At 39.6% G+C, this 27,992-nt stretch overlaps 1 protein-coding gene across 11 annotated transcripts in view; it reads left to right on the top strand.

Annotated features, from left to right (window-relative positions):
• myo3a (myosin IIIA) overlaps positions 1-27,992 on the top strand; it is a 69,218-nt gene that overhangs the window by 23,380 nt on the left and 17,846 nt on the right. For 4 of the 11 annotated variants that reach the window (XM_035998011.1, XM_035998005.1, XM_035998013.1 and 1 more), the window contains exons 6-28: positions 2,730-2,806; positions 4,668-4,813; positions 8,685-8,750; positions 8,898-9,053; positions 9,481-9,522; positions 10,802-10,904; positions 12,681-12,797; positions 13,321-13,425; positions 14,139-14,222; positions 14,751-14,953; positions 16,584-16,682; positions 16,796-16,910; positions 18,303-18,429; positions 18,910-19,120; positions 19,370-19,517; positions 22,140-22,293; positions 22,734-22,822; positions 22,940-23,069; positions 24,401-24,483; positions 24,740-24,781; positions 26,236-26,316; positions 26,483-26,688; positions 26,799-26,910. In XM_035998011.1, the coding sequence (XP_035853904.1) occupies positions 2,730-2,806; positions 4,668-4,813; positions 8,685-8,750; positions 8,898-9,053; positions 9,481-9,522; positions 10,802-10,904; positions 12,681-12,797; positions 13,321-13,425; positions 14,139-14,222; positions 14,751-14,953; positions 16,584-16,682; positions 16,796-16,910; positions 18,303-18,429; positions 18,910-19,120; positions 19,370-19,517; positions 22,140-22,293; positions 22,734-22,822; positions 22,940-23,069; positions 24,401-24,483; positions 24,740-24,781; positions 26,236-26,316; positions 26,483-26,688; positions 26,799-26,910 (2,696 nt within the window). The remainder of the gene's footprint in view (positions 1-2,729; positions 2,807-4,667; positions 4,814-8,684; positions 8,751-8,897; positions 9,054-9,480; positions 9,523-10,801; positions 10,905-12,680; positions 12,798-13,320; positions 13,426-14,138; positions 14,223-14,750; positions 14,954-16,583; positions 16,683-16,795; positions 16,911-18,302; positions 18,430-18,909; positions 19,121-19,369; positions 19,518-22,139; positions 22,294-22,733; positions 22,823-22,939; positions 23,070-24,400; positions 24,484-24,739; positions 24,782-26,235; positions 26,317-26,482; positions 26,689-26,798; positions 26,911-27,992) is intronic. The other 7 variants (XM_035998016.1, XM_035998008.1, XM_035998017.1 and 4 more) reach the window with 5 other exon arrangements.

The raw sequence follows: 27,992 nt of genomic DNA, 5'->3' as shown, positions 1-27,992 counted from the left end.
TAGTGGGGTAGGTAAACAAATATGAACTTAATACTGAAAAAATAAACTGTGGATGTCTAGGAATAGAGGTACGAATTGAAGGTGAGAGAGCAGCTTTAGCATCACAATGTGACTTTAATATGAAAAACGTCAACCCTGGTGAGTGCTATGCTGTACCTTTTGTACCCTATGAAACCAGAAAAGACAAAACTTCGGTCCCACTCACACGACAAGTGAAAGGTGTCCTGATGACACAGATAACTTTTTTTTTAGCCACACTAACGCTAATACTAACGCTAACTAAGCTGAAATATCTCAACAAATATTGGATGGATTGCCATGAAATTTGGTACAGACATTCTTGATCCCCAGAGGATCATAATGACTTCGGCAACCCCTAATGTATCCTCTAACGCCACCACAGGGTTGACATTTTTGTTTTTTAGAGATACGTTCTGACAACTATTGGATGGATTCCCATGTAATTTGGTACGGTTTCAATTATGAATTGTACCATGTGGAGTTTTGGTAGGAAATTGGAATATCAGGCATGCAACACGTACAAGATATGCATCCAAATAAAAAAATCTGCTAAGCTTTGCATGACACAGAGTAAATGACATGTCATCCACCTGAGACGAATGTGGCAGCGAACTGAGCAGATAAGATGTGGACTTCTCTGTAATCATCTGCCAATTAAGTCTTTGCCAATTAAAAAATGTGGCAGCACAGTGGAATCTCTCTCAGGCCGTGTACAGAGCAGACACAAAAATGACTGTAACATCTTTTGTTACAGCTGGTTTGCAAGCCTTTAACATCACTGACAGTTGAACAATCAGATATTGGTGATGACGCCATCAGAAAAACAAAAACAGGTGCAGCAGTTTAGAAATAGGCCGGCGTGTGCAGAGTGACGAAAACTGCGGAGAAAAAGAAGCCGACTCGTGCTACACACAGGCACTGCGTCACGCTGGCACTGCGTCATGCTGGGATTAATGGTTTTTCATGTGGAGGGGTGTACGCTACACTAAGCAGCTGAAGAGATAAAGCCCCCGCAGTGACTCATCACCAGCAGAGAAACAAAATAGCAAAGAGATGGATCCAAAAAAAAAAGCAGTTCAAGAATGAGAGACGCTGTCCGTTTATGAGTCTCTCATGAATATTCTAATTGACAGCGCGTTATCTCTGTGATGATTATTAAGTGTGGCCCACCAGGCCCATAGTCCGGGCTAATGTAGTGGAAAGAGAGGGGCTGTGAGAGCTTTAATAGGGGGCTCTTTGTGTTTCTGTATCCTCACACACTCATATATATTATGTATATTGTAGCAGACGTGTGTGTGTGTGTTTGATTGGACTATGGGTTTGTTCTCACTAATGTGGGTTCAAGTGTTTCTGTTTAGTGGTTTGGTGACAACATGCGGGTACTCCTGTGTTTGTGCAGCCTTATGCATAAAGAAATGTCCCCTCCTGCACATGTTTCTAATCCCTTTTGATTTTTTTTGCCACGGAATCACTTTCCTCTGCATTGCTCATCTCCACCTCTGGCTTTAACCCACCAGCAGCAACAGAGCAGCAGTGCATTACTGTACTGTACCGACAGTAATGAAGTCGTCAAAAACCGGGTGCATAGAATGAGCTTTTACAGGATACAATTGCTGATGCTGTTAGAAAATACATTTATGTTGTGTAAACCGTGCACATGTCTGCACACGTGTCATGTTTTGAACAGACGTGGGTATTTTGTTGGTACATTTTCAGAAATCACCCCTTTGTGTTCCCAAAGCTCTGATGCTGCAAGTCTGACTGCTAAAACACATTCTACAGAATATGAAAAGAGTTAGATTTTGCAGAAAATGTGTGCTTCGGATTCAGGTAAAATAACTCACGCCATGCTGTGCAGGACAAAGACATTGTTCTGCAACAGCACGTCGTGCATCAGAAGATCACCTTTTTATTTGTAGGTAGCCACTATTGTCTCGAGGCTCTGCTTTTGTACTGGTTGCTGCTTCAGCTGAGCCAGCCCTGGGATACATTACAGTGTTGTGTAACACTGATTTGTCTGGACTGGACTGAAGTCACAATTGTGGGTCAGCATATTCCTTGTCAGACTTTGTACCGCACAATGAACACACACACATAAAGACACACATGTCCTCTCTGTCTCTCTGCAGTCTCATTTGTGCTGAATTTATTTATGTCTGACTTGATATTTGCAACATGACTTTGTCCTATTTTTATATTGACAGATAAAGCTAACATGCTCGTGAATCACTTGGATTCATAATAGCTTGTTTTGAGAGATGGTGAAATGTTGTCTCCAGCTGCCAATGCCTGTTTACAGCTGAATTGTATTTAAATGCTGCTCTTGAAATGTCCAGCAAAATCACCTGCAGTCAGACAAGAATTTGTTATTCAAAGCAATCCATCATTTGAAGGAACAAAAACATTGCAGCTTGATGGCTCCGTGTATATGGTTGTTTTTTTTTCTCCCTGTGACTATAATGATAGCTCTATCAATGAGAAAGCTCTGAGATCCATTCAGTCCCATTTCAGTTTAGCAGCATCCAGCTGTTTACTGTTCACTGTTTCCCTCTTCACAGATCATCACTTTTAACAGCTGGTCTTATGTCTGTGAGGATACAAAAAAGACATGTCAAGGAAGTTTCTAAGATTGTGCACATTGTCTCCCCTGAGTGCAAGTCCTGAGAACGAGGCTACAGTGTCTAAGCTGTGTATTCTCTTCCGTGCAGGTGTTTCAGCCCAGCTGACAAATACCCGTCTGAGGAGGAACACCTCTGTGGGAACTCCCTTCTGGATGGCTCCGGAGGTACAGTAAAACTGGCCTATAAACGCTCCCGCAGCCTCGTCTCTTTCCACTACATTAGCCTGGAGCAGATCCCAGTGGTCCACAGTTAATAATCATCAAAGAGATAACACTGTCAAATACAATGTGCATAAAAAAAAAATGGAATGGAATGGACGGCCTCCATCATTTGGCTCCTGTCTAATCGTAGCTCAGTGCACTAGCAGTTCATATACCCTCTATGGTTACATCATGAAATGATCCCCTCACATTCCCTCGCTTTATCTTTTTATGGTAGGTTAATGTAACTTTCTCCTCATAAAGGTGGCACACAAATGAAAAAAAGGCCACATTCTCAGACAAAGCTGTTTTAGAATGAACAAAAAATATCACCTGACGTCTTGACTGTGCAGTGAAATGATTAAATGTTAAGAAGGTTCAGCAACAACTTGAAACGGTAACAATTTACAGCATGCTGAGAGCTAACTTGAAGAGCAGAGGCACGTTTGTGGTTATCAAACCAACAGCCTTTAAATTATATTTCATTGAACTGAACCCACAACGCTTCAGGAAAACCTCAACACATACTAATGGCATACCATAACCACTCGTCCGCCCACTTTAACCGCAATGATTACATGAACCACCTTTGTAGGGATAAGATAGGTAAACTTATACTTTTCTACATCCATTGCTTAAATAATATTTGCATGCTGTGCAAATTGTGCATTAGAATATACATGATGTGTCCGGTCAGTACTCAAAGATTTTAATCTTATTTGTGTAAAATGTACGTCAAAGTAGCTTCAGATGGACTCTCTAGACTAGAAAGTCTTTGGTTGAAAAGTTTATCGATGTCAGGAGTGTGATTTGTAAACACGGATCTACACTATTATTATTACAAGAACAAAACGATTTTTGCTGACTTTTCTGAGGGTTTTTTTCTGGATAATATACAGTATTGCATTTACACAGACACGGTCTTACCTACTTTCTCAAGAAGATCTGGTTATGTAACTTTGAGTTATGGGGTTAGTTGTGTTACATCTACACAATGGTGAGCTTTATTGTTATTGACTTTATTGATTGATGATTTAGGCTGTTTTAAGAGTATATATTTGGCTTTTTGGGGGATATTTTTTGCCAAATAGTCATCACGAGGAATGATTTGACATTGATTTTTTTTTGTGTTCCCTATGCTTGTAATGTAAAGGTATGACAGAATTGTGTGTGTGTGTGTGTGTGTGTGTGTGTGTGTGTGTGTGTGTGTGTGTGTGTGTGCGTGCACACTTGTGTTTCAGGATGTGTTATTAGTGATCTGGTAATGATTTGTTTGTGTACATAATTACATGCCTGTGTGTGTGTGTGTGTGGTACACATGCCTCCCGCTCAGAGATGATTCATATTGTTCCGTGTTGCCCTAAGGACATTGATGATAGACTGTGAGTGTGCGTGCTTTTGTGTGTGCGCACTATATTGCCCACAGCAGATGATGATGAGACTTTGGCTGAGCTCTGTTACACTTTATATTCGGTTCCTTTGATATTCTAATATACATGTTGTTTGTTTAGTGAATGGCGTGTGTGCATAGGCTGACAAAATAACAAAAATCCACTAACATCACAAATATTGGCTCCCTAATTGGAATGTAGGCCCAAACTTTTCAAATTTAGTCCAGAAGTATGTACTGTACAACAGGATATCAGACCTATCATTTGATCTTCTGCGTTTAGGGATAAAGGGAGTAGAGGTTTCCTTAATACTGCTTATTCTAATTTGAATTGGCATACTATAACATGACTGATATATGTAGCTGTTTCTGTAAATCTGTAACAATATATTGTTTGTTACATTACTTTGTCCTTTGCTCTTCTGTCTGCTGTAGGTAATAGCATGTGAGCAGCAGCTGGACTCAACCTACGATGCTCGTTGTGATGTCTGGTCACTTGGCATCACCGCCATAGAGCTGGGAGATGGAGACCCACCCCTCTCCGAACTCCACCCAATGAGAGCCCTTTTCAAAATACCCAGGTGAGCCTCCATCACACCTACACAACAATCTATCATCACTATCAGGGGACTGTGACTTTGACCCTGCCACCGTCAATGTAAGTGTATTTTACTGTTCTGAATCAATACTCTAAACCCTGGTGCTGATCATGTTCTAGCTTTAAGGTGCTAACCAGTTAGCCACTGTGCTGACCTGGATGTGTTTATGTAAAAGAAAAGCCCATACTCTGGTTGCTCATATTCTGCCTTCATAAAACTTTGGAACTTGGAGGTTGCACAGAATTTTAAATGTTTGAAATAAGTTTGATTCACAAGTAAATGTCTTTGACTTGACTTATGTTTTACTGAATGCCCCTCCCTATGGAAAAATGACCGTTTGCCTACACATAACTGTGTGTTTGGAGACAGCCCTATTTCTATTTGTTACTTGCAGCCTGCGTTTCTCCCTTATGTTGATATAAATGATTAATGATGGTGTCAAAGTAAAGAAACAACAGTGTCTTTATCCTGTTGACATCCTGCATGTTTCTCACTGTGTTGCACGTGAACGTGGTGACTTCCTAATCACAATTTATGAACTGAGAAGGAACTGAAGCAAGCATATATTATACAGTAAGCTGGTACCAACTGGCCACAGTAGACCAAGCAAGTATAGTTTGAATATATAATCTACAGTAATCTTATAGCAGGCAGTAAATGTATTCTATATTTACAAATTATATGTACTTATAAAACATAAACCCACCATTTTCATATGACAAAAAGTTCATGAAATTGTCCTTATCCTTTAAATAAAACAAAACAATGATGGAAGACATAAAACAAAACTTTTTGCACTTACATGTGGCACTCTGTAGTTTGGCTTTTCTGAAGCTACATTCTTTTTCTATGTGATTCTTGCTGTTCCGAGTTTGTACCCTCATGGTTGAATGCACTTATTGGAAGTCGCTTTGGATAAATTGGATCCTTTACTTCAGCAAAAGTAGTAATACCACAGTTTCAGTTACTTTATACACTGCTGGGTAGCTTAATTTATAACAATATATCACAATTTATTAGTTGATTTACATCTTGTGCTAACAATCTGACTAAATAACTTGTAACTAAAGCTGTAACGTTAATGTAATGGCCTAAGAAGTACAGTATTTGCCTTCAAAATGTAGTGGGGTAGAAGTATAAAGTAGCATAAAATGGAAATACTTAAATACCTCAAAATTGTACTTTATTATACTATTTGAGTAAATGTACTTGGTTACATTGCATCACTGCTGTTTTTTAAAGACCTGGAAAAAAAGACAATGGTTTTACACAACCTACTTACACAACCAAGTAGATTCTTTTAGTCAATGCACTGGTGCAGACTGTCAGAATGTGAAGACAGGGTATTGCTGCAACACTGCAGTGCAGAAAAGCTATCTGCTGCTCCCCAACACAGTGATTTGATTATCTATACAGACTCGCCAGACAAAGTACTGTCTTTTCATTTCAAATGGCTTTTGTCTGCTCGCAACCCACTCCCCCCCTGGCACTGATCCCATTCATCCTGTGGGTGGAGGCTGAGAGCACAGCCATCCTTTTCTCATCGGTGTGTTCTGTGGGCTGAAGGTGAAAAGTAATTGTTTATCGTCTCCTGATTCCAGTGTGAGAGCTGCATAAGCACTTACCGTCACTGTCATCTGAGCGGCACAGCACTTTGTCCATCAGTGCCCTGAAACACTGTGCTCCTACACACACACACACGCACACACACACATACACACACATAAACATATCAGACAGCTCCTGTGACATAGCTGTCCTGTGTGTTTGCTCTGGGGGTCGTGCTCCACAGGAGACATCACACAGCTTCCTCAGAATCTATGTGACTGCTGCAGCCAGAGCTTCAGGCTGTCTGTTCACACTCCTCACTTCTCTCCTCTCACTACTCTGGGATCATTCATCAAGCAGTCTTGGAGAAAAAGCCACGCTAAGGGCATTGATTCAACCACATCCTGTCTTTTTTAATTTAGGGTAGCTTAAACAGTATCAAATAGAAACAAAAGATCGTCAAGGCCAACCCTCATTGTAATGTGTTTTCTACAATGCCTGAATACATTTGTTATCCCCTAGTGCTATTGTTTACAGTATAGTTTCTAACTGTAATTGTACCATAAAGCTAGACACAATACAATATAATACAGTACAGTAAAACACAATCCAATGCAGTGTTCCTGCAGCAAATTCTACCTTTCTGATGCTCGATACAGTAATTGTTTTAGTTAGTAACTGTAGTAGTAGGCACCAGTAGCAAGTGTAGCTTCTCATAAACATTACATTCACATTAATCGTAACTCTATATTCATCTACAAGTTTTCAAATATCCACTGTATGTGGTCATTTGTGAACATATAACAAGTCTATTTATACACAGTACTATGTCTCAGAGCTGTGCGATATGGAGAAAATCAAATATCACGATATTTTTGACCAAATACATCAATGTCGATATTGCGGCGATATTGTAGGGTTGACTATTGGTGCTTTCACATAATATTTACACAATGAGATTTTCGATAAATAATCATCAAGAATGTCAACTAACCACTGAGGGGTTAAAGGCATATAACAGAACAGCTAGAACAGTCTGTTAAGTTCAGAAAATAATATCACTTACTTACTTTCTGTAATGTAGCCTTGAAAACCAGATAAAGACAACCCTTGTGTCATATCACGATATCGCAATATCCAAAATGTAAGGCGATATCTAGTGTCATATATCGATATAATATCGATATATTGCCCAGCCCTACTATCTCTACATGGTTTATTATTCAACAGACAGCCTATATATTCTTTTGGACATTCACCACATAGACCTAAACTCAAAATAGAAATATATTGCACCTGAAAAATAAACCATATACACCAGCACAAGTAGGACTCTGACTTTGACTTGAAAGACGTGGACGGATTGGGATGACGGTGTATGTGCAGAAGTCAAATCCCTGCTCAAAGCTTCAGACTCTGGAGCAGGTTAAAGATTAAAAGTGCTCTTCTAATTATGCACACGTGTAAAAATTTAGGCATTATCCTTCATGGAGTGCAAAAGAGAAGACTTGAATTTGCCTCAAATACTATACAGAGTGAATTTATTATAGGATGCAGTGGTTAAATACAAAGTTTACTTGTGTAAGGGGGGGTATAAACAAGTTACTAGGATAAAATCCACATCCTCATATTTGTATCCAGGGAATTAAAAACTCTAAATAGTTCTAATTTAAGTGTGACTCTTTGCCTCCACAAGAAGCTGTTTGTCTTCAAGATAAGAAACACACTTTAATAGTCGCAGAATTAACAGAACAGACTCCAAATAAAGGTCTCATGCATTTGCTGTCTATATTGGGTGTGTTGCGTGATAAACAGGAGATGCATGTCCCCTCATTAGACCAATTTATCACTGTCAGAGCCAACGTGAAAAAGGCCCAGTACATTAGCAGGCAGCATTGACTTCCCCACCACTTGCCAGGAACCCTCTTGTAAAAAGGTACTTAAAGCAGAACGAGGAATTATAGCAAATTTGTTTTTGTAGACTGCGAGGCCTTGTTACACTTGACCCTTTAACGACGTGTGTCTGTTTGAATGAGATTTTTTACAGGAGAAACCGTACGTTTTTAAGATCTGGTTATATATTTGATAGCCAGTGTAACTCACTACTGCTTTTATGTCATAAAATCAGCTGTATCTTGCTTCATGCCACCGCAGAAATGCCTCTGGATGTCCTCGATGTCGAATAGTCAAGACTTCAGTCCACCGTTCCACTCTGTGCCTCAGCCTTTTGTTCTCCGGCCCGTCTGCGTAAATCCCATCTCATCTTATCTTTTTCATTTATCTTTCCAATTCTCTTCTTTAACAGAAATCCTCCACCTACTCTCCACCAGCCGGAGCTCTGGTCAGACGAATTTAATGACTTCATCTGCAAGTGAGTGTGGATGCCAGTGTGCTTGTTACGCCTCTGTGAATAATAAATATTTACACTGATGGTACATGACCAGGCACACTTTGAATATAAATGCAAGGAATGTATTGCACTCCTCCTCCCTCTACCTTTTCTTCTTCCTCCCCTCAGATGTCTGATTAAGGACTTTGAGCTGAGACCACATGTGCTAGACCTGCTCCAGCATGTGTTCATCAAACAGATTGTTGACAGAGAGAAAATACTGCAGAAACAATTGATTGAACTCATTGATCTCAACCAACAAATCGGAGTCGTTGATAAAACAAGGTACTGTCGGAACCGTATTTGCATGTGTTCCCTTTCCAAAATGTCCCATTTCTACGTGTATCTGTGTTCAGAGTTGTACTACTCATCCTTGTCTAGCAGTGTGAGCAGAATACTCACACACCATAAAGTGGTTGATAGATTTTGCTATAAAACCCAAGAAAAACTTAAAAGTCTGCAAGCCTCCTGTCAGTGGGTTTGACATGTTAGGCTGCAGTTTAGCTTTTGCAGACAGTATAATCCAAATTACCCTTCTTGCTGGATGTTTAACAAGCCCTGTCACTCTCACATAAACAACAGCTCCCTCCTGCTCCAGCTTCACTCGAGGTGTAGGCTGCAAAGTGTGCGTCACATAAGTCAAAATGTTGGCCCAGAAAGTGTGAATTACCCGTACGGTCATGAAATGTTAATCTTATTTTTGTTGTTTAAGCCATCATGGAAAGACAGACAGGAGTACAGACAGTAATGACAGGTAACAAATACCTAAATGACCTTAATGCCGCAGTAGGAGTAGATGATAATTGGCTTTTTCTTTTGTCCAGTCAGAGCTTGTTGTAGTTGTGAACACACATGTATTTGCAGTCAACTACATGGGTTGATTTTTAGATTTTTAGGTTATATGCTGCCACCCTGCCATTGTAAACATGATGTATGATTCATGTTGTTGTCATGTTGTTTTTCTTTTTCGTTTTGAACTGTCCTGTCATTTACTACAGCAGTTAATGAGCTCCAGACCTCACCAGCTATCATCATTAACTTTTCAGATTTAAAAAAAATGTTTTTTATTTCACCTTTATTTTTAAAGGGCAAGTCATTAAGAACAGGTTCTTAATGCACCTGTTCAAGTGGCAAAGCCACTTAGGGAATAGGGAAGGAGGCCTAGAAAGATAAAAAATATAAAAAATGCATACAATTTAAATGACATAAAATACAATGAGAAATGACCACCATCATCAACTAAATAATGGCTGGTAATCAGACATGATCAAACTTATTCTGACATCACATTAAATGAGGAAACAGTGAACTGTAATGAGGTATTCCTAAAATCCACAGTCTTTTATAACAAGGTGCTGCTTAGCCTGAAAGCTAGTGCCGTCATCTTAACTGCAGCACTGAATTTGCTGGCATTTTGATAATTCCAGATTTCTTTTAGCTATTATTATTATTATTATTATTAAATTATTTGTCACAGTAAACAGAGCAGACACTAGCCATCAAATTCAGAAGTCATGTCCTTTTGAGTAAATATGTTAAATGATTGGGGCCTCCTGGTACAATTTCCCTACTAAGTTGAGTTTGTAAAAGGGTATATACATCAATGAATGATCTGGTCTGTTGGTTTATTGCCGAGAGCAGAAAAGAAAGATACTTGAAAGGTGTGAGGTGGCCAGTAAAAATGGGACTGAAGAGGCAGATTTGACATTTATCAAGATGTCCTTTAATTGTATTTCATTTAGCTCTTGGCCTCCTACACCTAATGAAAACCACCATTTAGTCTCAGGAGTCCAGCAGGAGAAAAGGGAACTGCATAGTGATGGGTCAAAGCTTTTATTATATTTACTTTGTTGAGGGTTTGTTTTAAGTGAAGAGATGTACCACTTTCCCTGAGCAAATACCATTGGCGGCACAGTGCACTGCTACAGTATGTGCTCATAATGCATTGAATTGGAATTTAGATTAGCTATATTGTCATGTTTACATTACTGTACGTTCATTGCTCAGTGAAAGTTGGTTGTGGGTTTTGTGAGTTCTAGGCATGAACGCATCCACACTAAAAGAGGAGGCCACATGAAGACACAGACTGACCCCGATGAGGTGGAGGACCTCGCCACCCTAGAAGTTCTGGATGAGGTGAGAAAGTCGCCAGTCTGATCATTGACATAACTATATATCTCAATAACAAAGCAATAATACTTGGCTATGCTATGAGGGGACAGCCATTCTCACATTAGATACAGTAAAGCCAAAATGGTGTGAACAGATTGCAACAGTTAGATTTTTGTGCAATTCAAAGGGCATAATTTAATTCTCTATTGTGGAGAAATGTGACATTTTTAGAGTGCACTTTATTTAAATAATCTCACCACAGGGCCCATTTTGTGGCTTTTCTGGAGCTTTTGATTGTTTAACACAATCTTCCTCAGCAGATGGGAGTTTCAAAGCTGATGTTTGAAGATCATTCTTAACCTTGCATTAGGGCTGCATGATATGAGGCAAATATCTAATTGCAATTATTTTTGACTGATGTTGCGATTGCGATATGATTCACGATATCGGAGGGAATGATCATTTTTCATTTTCATTGAAAAAATGTAAAAGAAAATTAAAATTCAAATGATTTTAGTGTGATTTGATCTGTACCAAACAACAATGTTTTCTGTAGTCTGTAGGATATGATTTGTAGGCCGGGACATCTGCAGCAGCACATTTCTTAATTCAGAATGGTTTGACACATATTTTGCCCTTAACTAATATTGCGCCCCTCTGCAAATTGGATATTGCACTTGTCCATATTGTGATTTCCATAAAAAATTGTGATTAATTGTGCAGACCTACCTTGGATACAGAATAAACTTTAAAGCTTTAGTGCGTAACTTTTTGATATTAATGAACGTCCGTTCAAGCTAATTAAGACTATCAGCTCCACACAACACTCTCTGTATTTCTCAGTATGGTATGTTCAGAAGATTGTGGCGTCCGATGACTTTCCCGCGCAGAAGCTCGAATGAAGATAATTATCTCTTCTGAAGACTCCATCATGTTTTTTTAATCCTCCGTGTCCTCCTTGGCTACAAGCAACTGCGTTGGGGAGGGAGGCGGTGCCCGATCACGGAAGGCTTGTATCATGTGGACCCACCGACAGTTTTGTTGTCATTACTTAGAATTCCTCATGGGGGCGGCAGAAACTACACACTATAGCTTTAAATTTAAATGTTAAAACCTACATTTCCATGATAACCGAGCAATAAATGGTCGTTGTTGTGAGATTTTTTTAAATTGGCATCAGTGATTACACTTATGTCTGAAAATATCTATTCTTTAAAAACTAGTATTTGGATTTGTAAAAATGTTCATGCATTTACAAAGGTATTTTGTGATTTAAAGTAGTGATGATTGCCTCCAAGGTTTGCTAATGGTACTATAAAATATTTATACAGACACAACCTAAGGCCGTTTTTTCCCTCCACTGTTAACTAGAACATTCAGCAACATTTTCCCTGATCACCTATGCTGTGAGTGAGAAGTGCACTACAGCATCTTTTACATAAATAACATTTAGAGCAATTTATCATATCTGAGCACTGCATTGACGTATTGAATGATACAATCAGTCTCAGTTGCCAGGGGATATTTCCACCCATCCCTCAAGTTGAGGAGCTCTGCCGGTATGAAGGAGGTAGCGCTGCCCTGCTGTTGTTGATGTACCTGTCTTGGCTGTGTGAAGAAGACAGGGGAATGAATCACCTTATAACATGGAGATAATACATTGACGTAGCAGGCGTCACAGGCCTTGACTTGAGTTAGGACATAAGCTAATAAACTGCTTGTTATCTCTCATAATATGGTTCTGACAATATTAATTTGTGTAGGAAACATTTTTTACCTGTTTGTGTGAATCTTTTTCAGAACACGGTCACAGAGCAGCTCCAGACTCGCTATGGACAAGATCAAATCTACACGTATGTTGGAGACATCCTCATCGCAGTCAATCCTTTTCATAAGATGGAGATTTACACATCCCAGGTCGGTGCACATAGGCATATTGTGTGTTTCTTTAACGCAATGGTGCTCATACATTTGGTCAATAATGCACTGAATGTAGCCTAGCATATCTCATTAGCGCCTCTGCAGTTCTTCAGTCGGCTGCATCCCATTTAGCTGTGCGGGTGCGCACACAAACACACACACACACACACACACACACACACACACACACACACACACACACACACACACATACACACACACACACACACACACACACACACACACACACACACACACACACACACACTGCCCCTGTTTCTCAACCTCTGCCATACTTCACTGGCTGTATTTTCCTCTTCATCATGTTTTTTTATTTGCCTCAGTTTGTAGCTATTTTTCATTCCTCTCCTCCCAGAACAAAAGTAGAATGTGTTGACTGGCCAGACAGTGCAAAATAGGAAGTTTATTTTATTATATCTACATTATGGTATCCATTACATTCATATGCATGTTTTAAATTATCTTTTTCTTTTCAATGTCAACCCTCTTCTCTTCATAGTACACCAAGATGTACATAGGGGCTAAGCGTACAGTTAACCCACCGCACATCTTCGCTGTGGCCGATATCGCCTACCAGTCCATGGTGTCGTACAATGCAGACCAGGTAATGTAGAAGTACTCAATTATTATTTTATAGCATCCTGAGTGCTGAACGTAGCTTTGAACTCAACTTGTTTTGATGAATCCAGTGTGGTCTCTGAGTTAACCAGCTGTCTGCACAAATGGAGACAAGACTCATTTTAGCATTTAGTGTGGCATACAAAAAAAATCTAGCTTAATTTAGGGCTGCAACTAACGATCATTTTCATAGACGAGTAATCTGTCGATTAGTTTCTCAATTAATCAATTAGTTGTTTGGTCCAGGAAATGTCAGAAAATGATTAAAAAAAATGTTGATCAGTGTTTCCCAAAGCCCAAGATGACGTCCTCAAATGTCTTGTTTTGTCCACAACTCAAAGATATTCAGTTTACTGTCATAGAGGAGAAAAGAACATCACATTTAAGAAGCTGGAATCAGAGAATGTTTCCTTTTTTTCATAAAGAAATGACAAAACAACGATTCATCAATCATCAAAATAGTTGGCGATTAATTTAATAGTTGACAACTGATCGATTAATCGATTAATCTGTGCAGCTCTAGTTTAGTTGGTAATAGTGAATAAGTAGTTCTGGTAGTATTTGTATGAGGAGGTGTAGGTTGATCAATATGAGTAGCATCATTAGGGTTATTTATTATTACATTTATTATTATTTTATTTTGAATGTCAGTGAGGGGTTGTAACTATTTCGACAATCTTTGTGTCTTCCTGTGTACAGTGTGTTGTGATCAGTGGGGAAAGTGGAGCTGGGAAAACAGAGAGTGCTCATCTGTTGGTACAGCAGCTGACAGTACTTGGCAAGGTGAGTCATACAGTAAATGCAACGTTTAATTAACATTGCACTTATGAAATGCAACATTAAAAGGTAATAATTATGACTGACGAAAACTTAACAAACCACTTAAAAGGATAAATAATTTGTACGGTGAGTCTCAGACCACCAGGCCATCTTTTACCCAAACCAGTTTGACAGTTTTGATTTGTGCAACAACTGTGTGTCCTGAACTGAGAACCCGCACATCTGCAACCCACTGTGAATATGAGTGTGAGCCAAATAAAATGAACTCTTCACATCCTATGATCAGTTGATTTGAGGTTCCAGCTGATGCCAGTCAGGATTTGTGACCACATTGAAAAGAAAGATCCATTTCAATTCACTCTTTATTCATAGTGGGGGAATGAAATAAACAGTGGCAGTGACACTTATGATGGAAATAACATGAATAGAAAGGCACATGGCAGAAATGCATGCACCATTTGTTGACAATAGCATTATTACTTCCACTATATTAATTTCCCAGTTACTTATCCGGCATAATGTTTTATTCAGGCCAATAATCAGACACTCCAGGAGAAGATCCTTCTTGTTAACAGCCTGGTGGAAGCATTTGGAAACGCCTGCACCGTCATCAATGATAACTCCAGCCGCTTTGGCAAGTACCTGGAGATGAAGTTCACCTGCGGAGGAACAGTGGTCGGAGCGCAGATATCCGAGTACCTGCTGGAGAAATCCAGGGTCATCCACCAGGCAGTGTAAATATCACTTTCTTCATTCTTTGTAATTATTGTACAATGTAAGCAACCTCATGACACTTACTGTTATAACCTTCATTTGACAATGGCATTCAGAGAAGTTGAAATCATGTCTCTGTACCTTTTCTGAAAGAATATTTCCAGGAAGGTGTTTTTCCTGCCTGCTGATCAGGGATCAGTGCGTAATAGACTCTGTCTCTCTTCCTTTCACCTCTATTCCGCCATCTGAAAACAGTGGCATTTACCTTCAACCTGCACTTTAATCAGTCCTTCTCTCTTCTCTTATCATGTGTCTGGGGAGTGGACCAGGTCAAGTGGAGGGGCTAGCTTATTTCCTGTTTGATCAAAGATTCTGGTCTTGCAAGTGTCCTTTGTGGAGCTTCAAAGGCAGTAGGCTTTGAGTATTTCATTAGAAAGCAGACACCCGGTTCAGAGGGTTTGATTTGGCTGCAAGCATTGTGTGTAGCTACACTTTTCTGTAGCCTGTTATTACTGATACTAATTTGGGGGGAAATAGCAAACAAGGTGAATTCAAGTTGGCAGACAAAGCAGAGCTACAGGAGACATCGTACAGCTGTTTTCACTGGCGTTGTACTGTGGAGCCCCTAAACTGACAAAATGTATTAAAATGTTTATTAGACAAGTCAAAAATATAAATATATCCATAAATAATATTGTTAGTTAAATAAATGAAGTGTAAAAAGAATTGTTTTTTTCATTTTCCACCAATTGGTTGATAATAGAAATTAAAACTTAATTTAACTACTTGGCTTAAGCAAATTTTTGTCATACAGCCAGTGCCCTTAATCCTCCATATACAGTGTTGCATGCATACTAATAGTATCACTGTATAAACTCCTTAAAAGCATTTTAGTCGGCAAGCTAGCTAATTGATGTATCGACATGTCTAATAACCGTTTATTACATTTAGTCAGTTTTGGGACTCCATAGAGTACTTGCACTAAACTAGTGAACTGATTTTTGTGGGTAAAATCAGTGGAAAACATCTTCTTAAAAACAAATTAGAAGAAATATTCTACCTTGTCAAAGGTACGCCCACTGTCTGTGCTTTTTAGCTGTAAGCATGCTTTGTTTCTCCCTCATGTATTGGGTTACCATAGACTGGGAAAACCCTGACGAACTTCCGGCAAATTTGAGATTTGCTCTGCAAGTCCGTCTGGCCAAGAGCCCATTCAAGCCAATTTCCAATTTTTCCAAATTGAGGCACCAATCACAACCGTTGAGGCGGGCTTTACACGATGACGATAGCACAGCGACGTTGAAGCGTCATCTCCTTCATCGCTCTGATTGGTTTTAGGTCAATCCAATTGCACCCAGAGGCATTTGAGCGCATTCAAATGTTGTGCTACGGACTGCGGCAGATAGCAAGAGGCCCAACGTTTACGTAGGAAGTGGCATGTCCCAATTATATGCATAATGCATGCAACAGAACACACTGTGTAAGGGCAGCTGCAGTACGTACCAAAAATAAAAATAAAAAAGTATGCGAACGCAGCAATAGTCTTATATTTGCAAAATAAGAGTGACGTTCATCAAATGAGTAACATAACTGAGATTACATGCTTTTAAGACCTTTTCTGAGCAGTCAAGTGTTTGTGTGTTTCTACAGAGGGGAGAGGAACTTCCACATCTTCTACTACATTTATGCTGGCCTGGCTGACAGGAAGAAACTAGCCCACTACAAGCTATCTGACAGCAAAACACCTAAGTAGGTTTGACATTCCTTAGCCCTTCTCCTAAACACTGTTATTTCCTACTCACGCGCTGCAAACGTCCAACTTCCCGAAACCCTGATCTCTGCGTTTCCTTTTTGATCTGCAGGTATCTGTGTAACGAGCACATTAAATTAGGGCCTGACATAGTGAGCAACACCTTCTACAAGGAGCAGTTTGATGCAGTCGAGCAGTGTTTCAAAGTCATTGGATTCACCCTGGAGGTAAAAACTACTGCATTAATTATTGGCCAAAAAGATGAAAGTGGCCTCCCAACAAGGTTTCACAGCACAACTTATCCTATCCTAACATTCATTTAGACAAGTTCTCACACTCCTGTATTATACTGTATATGTAATGTATGAAAGTCAGTGTGTAACTAAAATACAACATGAAAGCAATTATACTAACCAGTAAGCTCTCAAAACATAAATGCATAAAATTGAAATCTAGTGTATTAGTAGTTCCTAAGGTCCACTATATGGATGATGGAGCATGAAGCTGCAGGCACATGTAGGCAGTCAGCTGTTGGCATTGTGAAGGCTAATGAGGCCCAAAGAACTGATTGCCTCTGGGATCTGCACGTCAATAGTACTTATCCTGTAATCACTTGGCAGTACTGGAGGAACAACCTTCTCTCCTACAGTACGTCTCCTCTTGCATGAATTCACAGAGTGTATGAAGATGATCTTTGAGTCAAGGTTATCTATTTTAGGATTTTGGCATAGTAGTAGTAACTGGCCATTAGAAGAGTTCTTCCTGCATGTGTCAGGACACTCAGATTAATAGAGTAGTAGACACATTTACAAAATACAATTGTACTTGTATTTTATTCTTTCAAATCTTACTTTTGTTGACGTTTTTGGTGCCCAACGATCACACTTTGACATCTCAAAACTATTCTTTTCTCAATAAATATATGAAAATGTAAGGTTTGTTAAATGACACTATGTCTATTTAGCCTATAGAGGCTAACACAGCTAATGCTAGCTAACCAGCTTGTTTATTTATTCCAGACAAACCACTGTCATTGTGGCTGGAAACAAAATCAATCATATCCTAAAAGGAAATTTGATTGGCCATTTTAATATAATGGACAACTATGTTACATTGCATTGAAATAATCCATTAGCGTTCACAGCACCCACATACAACAATTTGGAGCAAAAATTGTGTACAAACATTAATAATTTGATGGTACAAATGACTAATTTGAAATACTAAGGATTCATATGCAGGAGTTATTAGAAATATATCCCTGATACCTGCCAATTTATGGACAGATGAATTTGAAGGTGCTAGCAAAAAGTTTAAGAATCTGGCCTTACCTGACACATACGATAACTGTCTACGTTCTTTAGAAAGTGCCAGAACGGAGCCAAAAAAATCACTGCACTCTAATGTGCTGATACTTTGTGACGGTGACCTGTCTGATTCAAGTACTACTGTGTTATATAAGATAATAGAGTAAAGTAGAAAAACAGACATTACAGTCTCTTTTTAATTTACAATCCAGATATGTCAGTACATGAGGTTGTACAATGTACCTAATGTTAGGTAACATACTGTCTCCCAGCCCTTTTTCTACAGTAAATCACTGTCTATCACTTCTGCAGGAGCTGGGCAGTGTTTACAGCACGCTGGCTGCCATCCTCAACTCCGGGGATATCGAGTTTTCTCCGGTTGCCTCTGAGCACCAAACAGACAAGAGCAACATCTCCAACATTTCTGTCCTGGAGAACGGTGAGAGAGAGAGAGAGAGAGAGAGAGAGAGAGAGAGAGAGAGAGAGAGAGAGAGAGAGGCATGGTGTATGATGATATAAAACCAAACTTGAGTCTGAATTTCTTCTGCTACACTCCTCATCCTCCTTCTTCGGCTCCTTTCCATTAAACTATTGTGAGATAAATCATCCATCAGCGATGACAGACTATTGCTGCATTACAGAAGCATCATTACCAAACATACATCTGCAATGGTTAGATTTTACGGGCCATTGTTTCCCTTCGGCAATATATTTTCTAAATGTAGACATCTGTGCTGACTGGTAATTTACAAAGCTGTCTAGATGAGGTTTATTAATTTGATCTGATCGATGAGCAAGAGAACATGACTTCATCACTTACACAAGGTTGGACATTTGCACACCCTGCATGTTTTGCTTGCACTCGTTCTACTTTAGAAATGTTAACTTTCATCCCATTCCTTATCTTATGTCACCTTAGTGGCATCACTGCTGTGTATCCGCTCAGACGAGCTCCAGGAAGCCCTGACCTCCCACTGTGTTGTGGCCCGGGGAGAGACCATCGTCAGGCCCAACACAGTGGAAAAGGCGGCGGAGGTGAGAGACGCCATGGGCAAGGCTCTCTACGGCCGCCTCTTCAGCTGGATTGTCAACAGAATCAACGCGCTGCTGCGGCCCGACAGCCACCCGGGGTGAGCTCAGGAGCAGAAAGTGTGATGTGGTGTGTTTGGCTGTCATGAATGCAGAATGAGGTCATCTCAGACAGTTTTTATGGATGTAAAAGTATGTGCCTAACCCCTTTTTTTCACTGATAATATTATACCTATATATTCTTTTGGATGCAGTCAAACTTCAGTGGACATTTGACACAAATGGCAAAACTAGTAAACAGACTTTTAAAATGAGAAATGCATTTAAATAAAGTGACTTTTCATCAACAGAGAGGACGACAAGGGTTTTAACATCGGCATCCTGGACATCTTTGGTTTTGAGAACTTCAAGAAGAACTCTTTCGAGCAGCTCTGCATCAACATCGCCAACGAGCAGATCCAGTTTTACTTCAACCAGCACATATTTGCTTGGGAACAGGTAAAGGCTTGGACCAGCATCCGCCCTAATCTATCACTGAAATCAAAGAACGCTTTCTGAGTGCTTGAGACACTCCCGGAAAGCACTTTGCATGCATTTGTCCCTTTGGTACTACGACATTTCCATCCAAATAGTGATAACATGCCATCATTTGTCACTCTGCGCTTTAACAGAGATGGCAAGGGTAAAATATGCTGCTGTCTTTATTTATGGGAGAATGAGGTTCGCTCTTCTCCCTTTTATGCAGTCTAGTAGGTGTGTTTTGCCTTGAGGGCGGGGGGAGGGGGACGAAAATGGTTTGCTAATGTTAAATGATTTGGTCTCACCCATGGAGAGGGGCTATAAATCATCCACAATGAGGGTCAATTAGGAGTTGAAGACAGTTAGCGTTTGACTTAATCTCACTCTTGGGTATTGTTGGCACCAGGCCCAGAAATACATTTGTCCTATACTGCCACCATATATACTGAGCATAGGGGAAATGTAGTCGGCGATGACATTAATAAGCATCACCTAACATCTACAGTAAATTAAAGCAGATTGTAGGTTTCCATGTATGTTTACACATGGTCCCAATCCATCTGCAGATTTCCTGATGTGGTTGGTTTTACCTCGCAGTGTGAATCAATCATGCTTAAATAAGCACGCTGATTTGATGTTTGTTCCCATTTTGTCCTTTTCTTCTTCGAATAGAAGTCTCCAGTAATGTTGCTGAGTCATACTAGGTGCTCTGAGAGTCAGTCAACCTGAATATAAAATGGAGGCCTTTGCTCAGTTTGCCCTCCAGACCAGATTTATCTGAAGGGTGGGGGAGGGGAGTGTGTCACCAAGTACAATACAACACGAGGCAACACATTCTGGCATTCATTTTGGCTTGTTATTGTTTGGCTGATAGCCAGTTTATGATGTCAGATGTCTCTAGTGTCTCTCTTACTCTGAAGTTTAGTTTTTTAAACATTCAAACATGACATTAAAATAATAAACAGAACAGAAAATGACTGTTTGGATAGAAAATTGATTTAAAAAGGTACACTCGGTATTCCTGGAAATTACATAATAGCACTGAGTCAAAACAAAACAAGAAAAGTTTTTTTGTGATTGTTTCGGGCAAAAATCCATGATTATGCGGCACGTTTTGTTAAAAAATGCAATGGAATATGCGGGATAGTTATGCAATTTTATGCAATGAAATTGCGGGAACTTGCAAAAATTTCATCATGGCTTCATCGCGGGGTTTGCAGCTTTTCGATGATGTTCACGTCGCGTAATTACGTCACTTCATAACATTCCCATGGCAACAGGGGGAAATGGCTGCTCTTGTGTGAAGCAAACGCAAAATTTTTCCAACTTTCTGCTAAGATCTATGTGACTTTTTTGCAACGAAAATGCGGGGATTATGAAATCTTGCAAGCCCCGCATATTTTGCGCGGAAATCGGCAATTTATGCGGCGAATGTGCGGCGTATTTGAAAAAAATGCGGCCCCCGCATAAATATGCGGACTTTGGCTGATTATGCATTGAATTATGCGATCGCATAATCGCGTTTTTCTGGAGGGACTGTCATTACTTGTCAACTTATTAACAGTCAACAAAATTAAACCCCAGAACAATACAAACAGCATTTGGCTTTACAATGCTGGCCTGTCATTACAGCTGTGCAGCAGGAAGGCTTTCCCTTCATCATGTTCAATGCACAATCGTACCAACATGGGATTCTATTTAAGGCCCAATTATTTTTCAGGTAACAATGATCCAGGTGACAAATGTTAGATAAATAAAAAAAAAAGTCAACTTGGCATCCTTTTTCCTATATTACATTTAAATTGAGGTTCTTTATTCTAAAAGTGAAAGCAGTGTTCATTCTTGTTCCTGACATTTCTTTTATGTGGCCGAACAACCAGCTGTTCTTCCTGCCGTATTTCCCAAAACATTTAGGGCCTTGAAGCTGGTTGTGCACAAGAGGACCATTTGTGTGTCCCATAATAGGGGAAAACAACAACTACAAACAGATTTGATATTAGGAAGTCACATTTCCTCCAAACTTTATATATAGTATTTAGACGCACTGAGAACATTGTATGGCACAATAAAATGGAAAATTGCCGTATTCAACTATAAAGCCAGGATTATATTCATTGTAGTCTGGCATTGCAAGACCTTCCTCCACAGCGCTGCGGAGGAGGGTCTGGCTAGTCCACACAGCATTCCCGGGATGGGAGAAAAACGTGCTCTGGTTTATTGGCATTTCTTTAAAACAATCACAATCGTCTTGGGCGGCACTAAACGCCACATGCTATGACGGTGCCTCTGCAAAATAGCCTCGGGAAGGAACTTGTTTTGGTGGAACGTTACGTTCAAAAGTTGTTTTAGTCGTGCAACAGAAAACTCAGATTGGACAGATAGTCTAGCTAGCTGTCTCGATTTACCCTGCAGAGATCTGAGGAGCAGTTCACCATAGTCCTCATAAAACCATCAGGGTTTTACCCCTATTAAAATTACAACACAAAGAAAGTGGAAGGTAACGGACATCCGGCGGATTTTTTCAGGCGGCACCGGAGCAATCCCGGAAATGAAACGTCATCGATATAGCCTATATTCACTGTGTCTGCCATTTCTGTCCAGGATGAGTACCTGAATGAGGAGGTGGATGCTCGGATGATTGAGTACGAGGACAACCGACACCTCCTGGACCTGTTCTTGCAGAAGCCCATGGGAATGCTCTCGCTACTGGATGAGGAGAGTCGCTTCCCCCAGGCCACCGACCAGACCCTCGTAGGTCAGTGGTTTTCAGCTTACGATCAGAGGACATCGGTTTTAACTGAGCATGCAAGATCTTCCTCAGTAGCACCCTTTATCATATGTTTTCTCTATGTCTTTTAATGTTCAGTACTTACTAACCTCACAGACACAAGTGTCTTGTGGAGCAAGGGGAGACTACAGGCTAATTTTGTGTCCTCGCATTTTATATTCAAATCAATATATCTGAAACTTGTGTTTCACTACCTCAGAGGGCTCAACAAAGTCGAATCCCCCTTTTTTTTTAATAGCGATAACAGAAGTGAATGTTCAGCTCCACAGAGTAAAGTGCCAGAGAGAACAGCATGTATTTGATATTCAAATGTATATAATGAGGTTAAAAATATACTTATGAGCTTCCGAGATTATTTTCGTGGTGGTTGTGGCGATAATTAACCAATGTATCACTGGACATTTTAGAGAAATTCGGAGATAACCTGAAGACCAAAAGCTTCTGGAGACCAAAGAGAGTAGACCTTGGCTTTGGTATTCACCACTACGCTGGAAAGGTAATTGATATATGATCCGAATAATGTGTGCGTGCGCAGAAGTTTTATTTGAAACTGAGGCTACCTAATGTGCGTTGGCCTTCACTTAAGTATTCTCCCTCTCTATCGAACTCTAAGGTGATTTACAACGCTGCCGGCTTCTTGGCCAAGAACAGGGACCTGCTACCGGCCGACATCATCCTGCTGCTGAGGTCATCAGAAAACGAGCTTGTTCGCAAGCTTGTCACCCATCCCTTAACCAAAACAGGTAAAGAGGAAAGACATTCCCCAATAAGAGGGAGGTTTGTTTTACTCCAACCTTTTAATTAAACACTTTTAAAGCAGCACTAAATATGTACTTAAAGTAAAACAACAGACTATTGTTACCTATTTTAGCAAGGCTTTTCTGTCTTGTTTGCCAGACTTTTGTCGTGTCTTGGCAGAGAGAGTATCCTTTGTTAGCATAACAGGCAGCCAGCTCCGTCCAAAAGCAAATCACAAAGCCAATAGTCACATAATCACTCTCTCAGAGTATTCTTAAAGCTGTCGTATTGAGCGTTGCTGTTTCATTTCCAATTTAACAGAAACTCGCATAGGACAGACCTAGATCAAGATGAGATTGTGGTGCTTATTATTGTGAGACTATACATATGATCCATGAGTGTTTTTTTATTTATTTATTTCATTTCATTTTTTGATTCATTTCCATTGTGATATGTTTTGGTTTCATTTATTTATTTTTGTCATTAATCAGTCCTTCCAGTTTTTTTGTGATTGTTGCAGGCAAAAATCCTTCATTATGCGGCATGTTTTCTTAAAAAATGCGATGGAATACGCGGGATATTTATGCAATTTTATCCGATGAAATTGCGGGAACTTGCAAAGACTGCGGTTTCATCATGGCTTCATCGCGGGGTTTGCAGCTTTTCGATGATATTCACGTCGCGTAATTACGTCACTTCATAACGTCACTTCATAACGTCACTTCATAACGTTCCCATCGCAACAGGGGAAAATGGCTGCTCTTGTGTGAAGTAAACGCAACATTTTTCAACTTTCTGCTAAGATATATGTGACTTTTTTGCAACGAAAATGCGGGGATTATGAAATCATGCAAGCTCTGCATATTTTGCACGGAAATCGGCAATTTATGCGGCGAAAGTGCGGATTATTTGAAAAAATGCGGCCCCCGCATAAATATGCAGACTTTGGCTGATTATGCATTAAATTATGTGATCGCATAATCGCGTTTTTCTGGAGGGACTGATTAATAAGGGATACATGTACAGATTGTCAGTTGAGCTGTTGACTAGAATTTAACAATGTTGTCCAAAAACGCAATAAAATACTAATTACAACAAAACAGTAACTCACATAAAAGGAAAGACTACTGGACATCTGCTCCATTGACTTTTTTTTAAAGTTTAAAATAATCAACAGTTTTATTTTTTACGGTGTTCAGTATGACAGAACAGTTTTCTGCTAAAAAATATTCATTCATTCAAATTCAGGATTCCTACATGTATGACTAACTGTCCCCTGCTGAGTAAGGGCAGTTTGTGTTAACTGACTCTCATCCTCTCTGTGTTTATTTCCCAGGCAACCTTGCCCACACCAAGGGTAAAGGCAAAAACACAATGCGCAGCCCGCGGACGCCGACACGCACCATCACCTTCGCCAAGGTACTTACAGCACCATCTGCACTATCACTGTATTGTCTTCTACATCAAGAACTTCCCCTGAAAAGTTATTCAATCTATTTTTTTCCCTTCTTACTCTTACTACCCAAGCCAAAAAACACTCTTGAATTACAATTCAGCCTCTCTTGTCTCTACAGTGTTTGTTTTTTTTTTACCTGCAACTGTTCTTGCAACTTCTATTTTAACTGTTTCCATCTCCTTTTTTCCCCCGTCTGTCTCTGCATTTCTGCCATAAAAGATGGGAGTGCTAACCTTATACAGTTCTTTTTCTTTCAGTGAGGTAATCAACATATTTCCATATAGTGTGTTTTGTTTTAGTAATGCAGACACCATTAATAACTCTAGATATCCTAAAGTGTACAAATAGATCCATAATTTAGTGGTTTGTATTTCTATTAGACTCCTCTCTGTAGATGTTACATACTTTTTTTGTTTGTTTATAGCTTATGCAAAGAAAGCTATTTTCACTATGCACGTAAAGTCTGCATGCTTGTCATTGTGCTCATGCATGTCTGCAACCTGTAGAATGCTAAATGCATATGCTGTGGTAAAACCCGTTGGGTCTTCTTTCATATCCATTGCTGCAGATTGTCTGTTTATAGCACCATGCCTCATGCTGATAACTAAATGGAGTAAAATTAATTGCATAGTAAATCAAAGTCTTAAAAAAAATGCTCAAGGAAGTATACATCTTGCATTCAAAGTGTTCAATAATCAGCCCGAGTCAGTTGCCAATGGACAAATAAAGACTTGCTTTAGTGAATTTGTTTAAACACGATTGCATTGCCTGCCAATTGGGAGGCTTAAGGCAATTTGCTCACCTAAAAGCAATTGACAGTAGCTACATTTAAATGAACTGTTTGATGAGTTCTTGAATCTATTTCCATTCATCTGCATATGTTAGACAAAAAGCTCATCAAAGGCTTCGCTCTTAAGAGGCACAATGAGCATTCAAAACAGTATAAGGCTGATAGCGTGCTATAAACAGGTTTCCACCAGGGTAATAGTGCTGAGAATTAGATGTGGAGCCGGTTAAAATGTTCCAAAATACGAACAGGTTAATACATTTGTATGTGTAATTGTCATATTCATATTGATGTAGCTTTCTTTGTTGTCTTCACGAGGGAAATACCGTACGTCTTTGCAGCTAATTGGAGCAGTTTAAAAGCATATTGTTTTTGTTTGGTTTTGATTTGTCTAATTTTTAACTAAGAATAACACCTTTTGAAGTAATAGCTTCAGCCAACTTGTATTTATGCAGACAGTTCACTTTATCTGGCACTTGTTTTTTTAAATTTTGTTGCGTCTCTTTTGCAGCCATCTCGGAAATTAAAGCTCGCTCCTGAAAACAAATGCTTGCTTCCTGTGCCCCTTGATGACACAGTACAAATGCAAACGGTGATTGGTGACTTTTCAAAGTAAAATTAAAGAAGCTTTGATAAAAACGTAGTATACATAAAAAGTTGTAATATGACCTACGTTAACATTTTAAAAATGTGAATCATCTACATGTGTGCTTCAGTTGACACAGTTGCTAATGCTGTACACATTCACTTTAGGTCAGTGTCCTCATTTCATCCTCTTCTGCTCAACTACCCGCTCGGCTTCTGTACTAAAATGTTCCCTTGCATCTCATGAAGTTGTATATAAAGCTATTAGTCTGTGGAGACACATACAGTAGAGTACGCCGTGAATTATTGTGATTTTTGACCAGCCTTATGTTTGTTGGTACAGCCAGCTGAACCTGCAGACAGGCCTTCGCACCCGAGAGAAACCACCAACATGAGAACACAGACAGTGGCCTCTTACTTCAGAGTGAGCTTTCTATCTCATTTACTGTTTGAAATGGTTCAATTGTCCGTCTTTTTTGCGGAGATGTGTTGTAGACAGCTTTCTCCGTTTGTTTGTTTTTACCACTATTGTTACATAAACCCTTAATCAAGCTGCCAAATAGGTTTCATTCTCCTTGTACCCTTTCTAGTACTCTCTGATGGACCTGCTGTCCAAGATGGTGGCAGGGCAGCCTCACTTTGTTCGCTGTATCAAACCAAACAACGATCGCCAGGCCAGTAAGTTTGACCGGGAGAAGGTCCTGGTTCAGCTGCGATACACTGGAGTTCTGGAGACCGCCAAGATCAGACGACAGGGCTACTCTCACCGCATCCCGTTTGCTAACTTCATGAAGAGGTGAGCAGGCTTCACTCCTCAGCAGTAGTAGAGTATTTCAGGGATGTTGTATCAAATATAAATCAGTGTATGATGTAGTAGTGTCCAGCTAATTGCACTGACTGTTACAGGTATTACATCTTGGCTTTCCATGCTCATGAGGAGCCGGCTGTGACTCAAGAAACATGTAGTGCAGTACTGGAGAAGGCCAAACTGGAGAACTGGGCAATGGGGAAGACTAAGGTAAGTAACTGAGTAGGGTTGGGGGAAAAAATCGATTTACGTATGTAAATCGATTTTTTCGTATCGTGATTTTTTTTTCTGCCAATTTTTAAAAAACGTTTCTTTTCTTTTTAAGATTTTTTTAATTTATTTTAAAAATTACCTTTACAAACGGTTAAAGCCTGTCTGGCTCGATTACGTTTCCTAACAGCACTTTATCTGGTTTTGTTTTTATAGTTTTATAAAAATATTTTATTTTTAAATATTTTGGTTTAATTTACATGTCTATTAGACTTGGTGAATTTAAGGGCAGTCTCAATTATTTTCTTGAGATTATAAGTTTTTATTATCTTTGCACTTCTGTGAAATGTATTCAACTTTTGTTTTTGTTAAAGAAGGAAAAGTAAATCGCGATACTCAATACTATCGAATCGCAATACTTCTAGAATCGCAATACATGAAAATCGCAATACAAATCAAATCGGCACCCAAGTATCGTGAAAGAATCGAATCCGAACAAAAGCATATCGCCCCAGCCCTATAACTGAGTGTATTGTTTGCAGAGAGCATGCAAACCCGCCAACAGAAAGCTATTTAGTTTAGCCTGGTATCAAGTTAGTCATGGAATAAACATTAGTTAGTGACAGCTGATATGATCTGCTGTTTTTTACATTTTAACCGGGTAAAGCAACAACTAGCGCCGGCTAAGAATGAGACGCTGCTTCCTGAATGTTTTGGACAATGAGCTTTGCTAATAAGTGAGTCATTCACTCCGGTGCGCGCAAATAATTTGTCACATTTTCACAGTCTGTAGCACGGTCTACGGAGGAGTAACATAGTCTATTAACAGTACAAAAAAAAATCTCCTTTGGTATTGTATGCTGAATAACAGTCCAGCAATAGTGAATGGGAGCATGATACAACCTGGTTCAAGCCCCATAAGTCTCAATTGAAGTGTCACTGAGCAAGACATTAAGGCCAGGTTTTACCAGTATAGTGCAGGAAAGTGTTTCACTAAAAAGAAGAGACATAAGCCCGTGCCATTCATTTACTGTGTTTCCAATGGCTTCCCAATAGCACTGACAACAAAATAAAGCCCATGT

The sequence above is a fragment of the Sander lucioperca genome, chromosome 23 (genome assembly GCF_008315115.2).
Source record: "Sander lucioperca isolate FBNREF2018 chromosome 23, SLUC_FBN_1.2, whole genome shotgun sequence".
Lineage (NCBI taxonomy): Eukaryota > Metazoa > Chordata > Actinopteri > Perciformes > Percidae > Sander > Sander lucioperca.
Note: the sequence above shows the minus strand (reverse complement) of the source record. Positions and strands in the feature narration are given on the sequence as shown.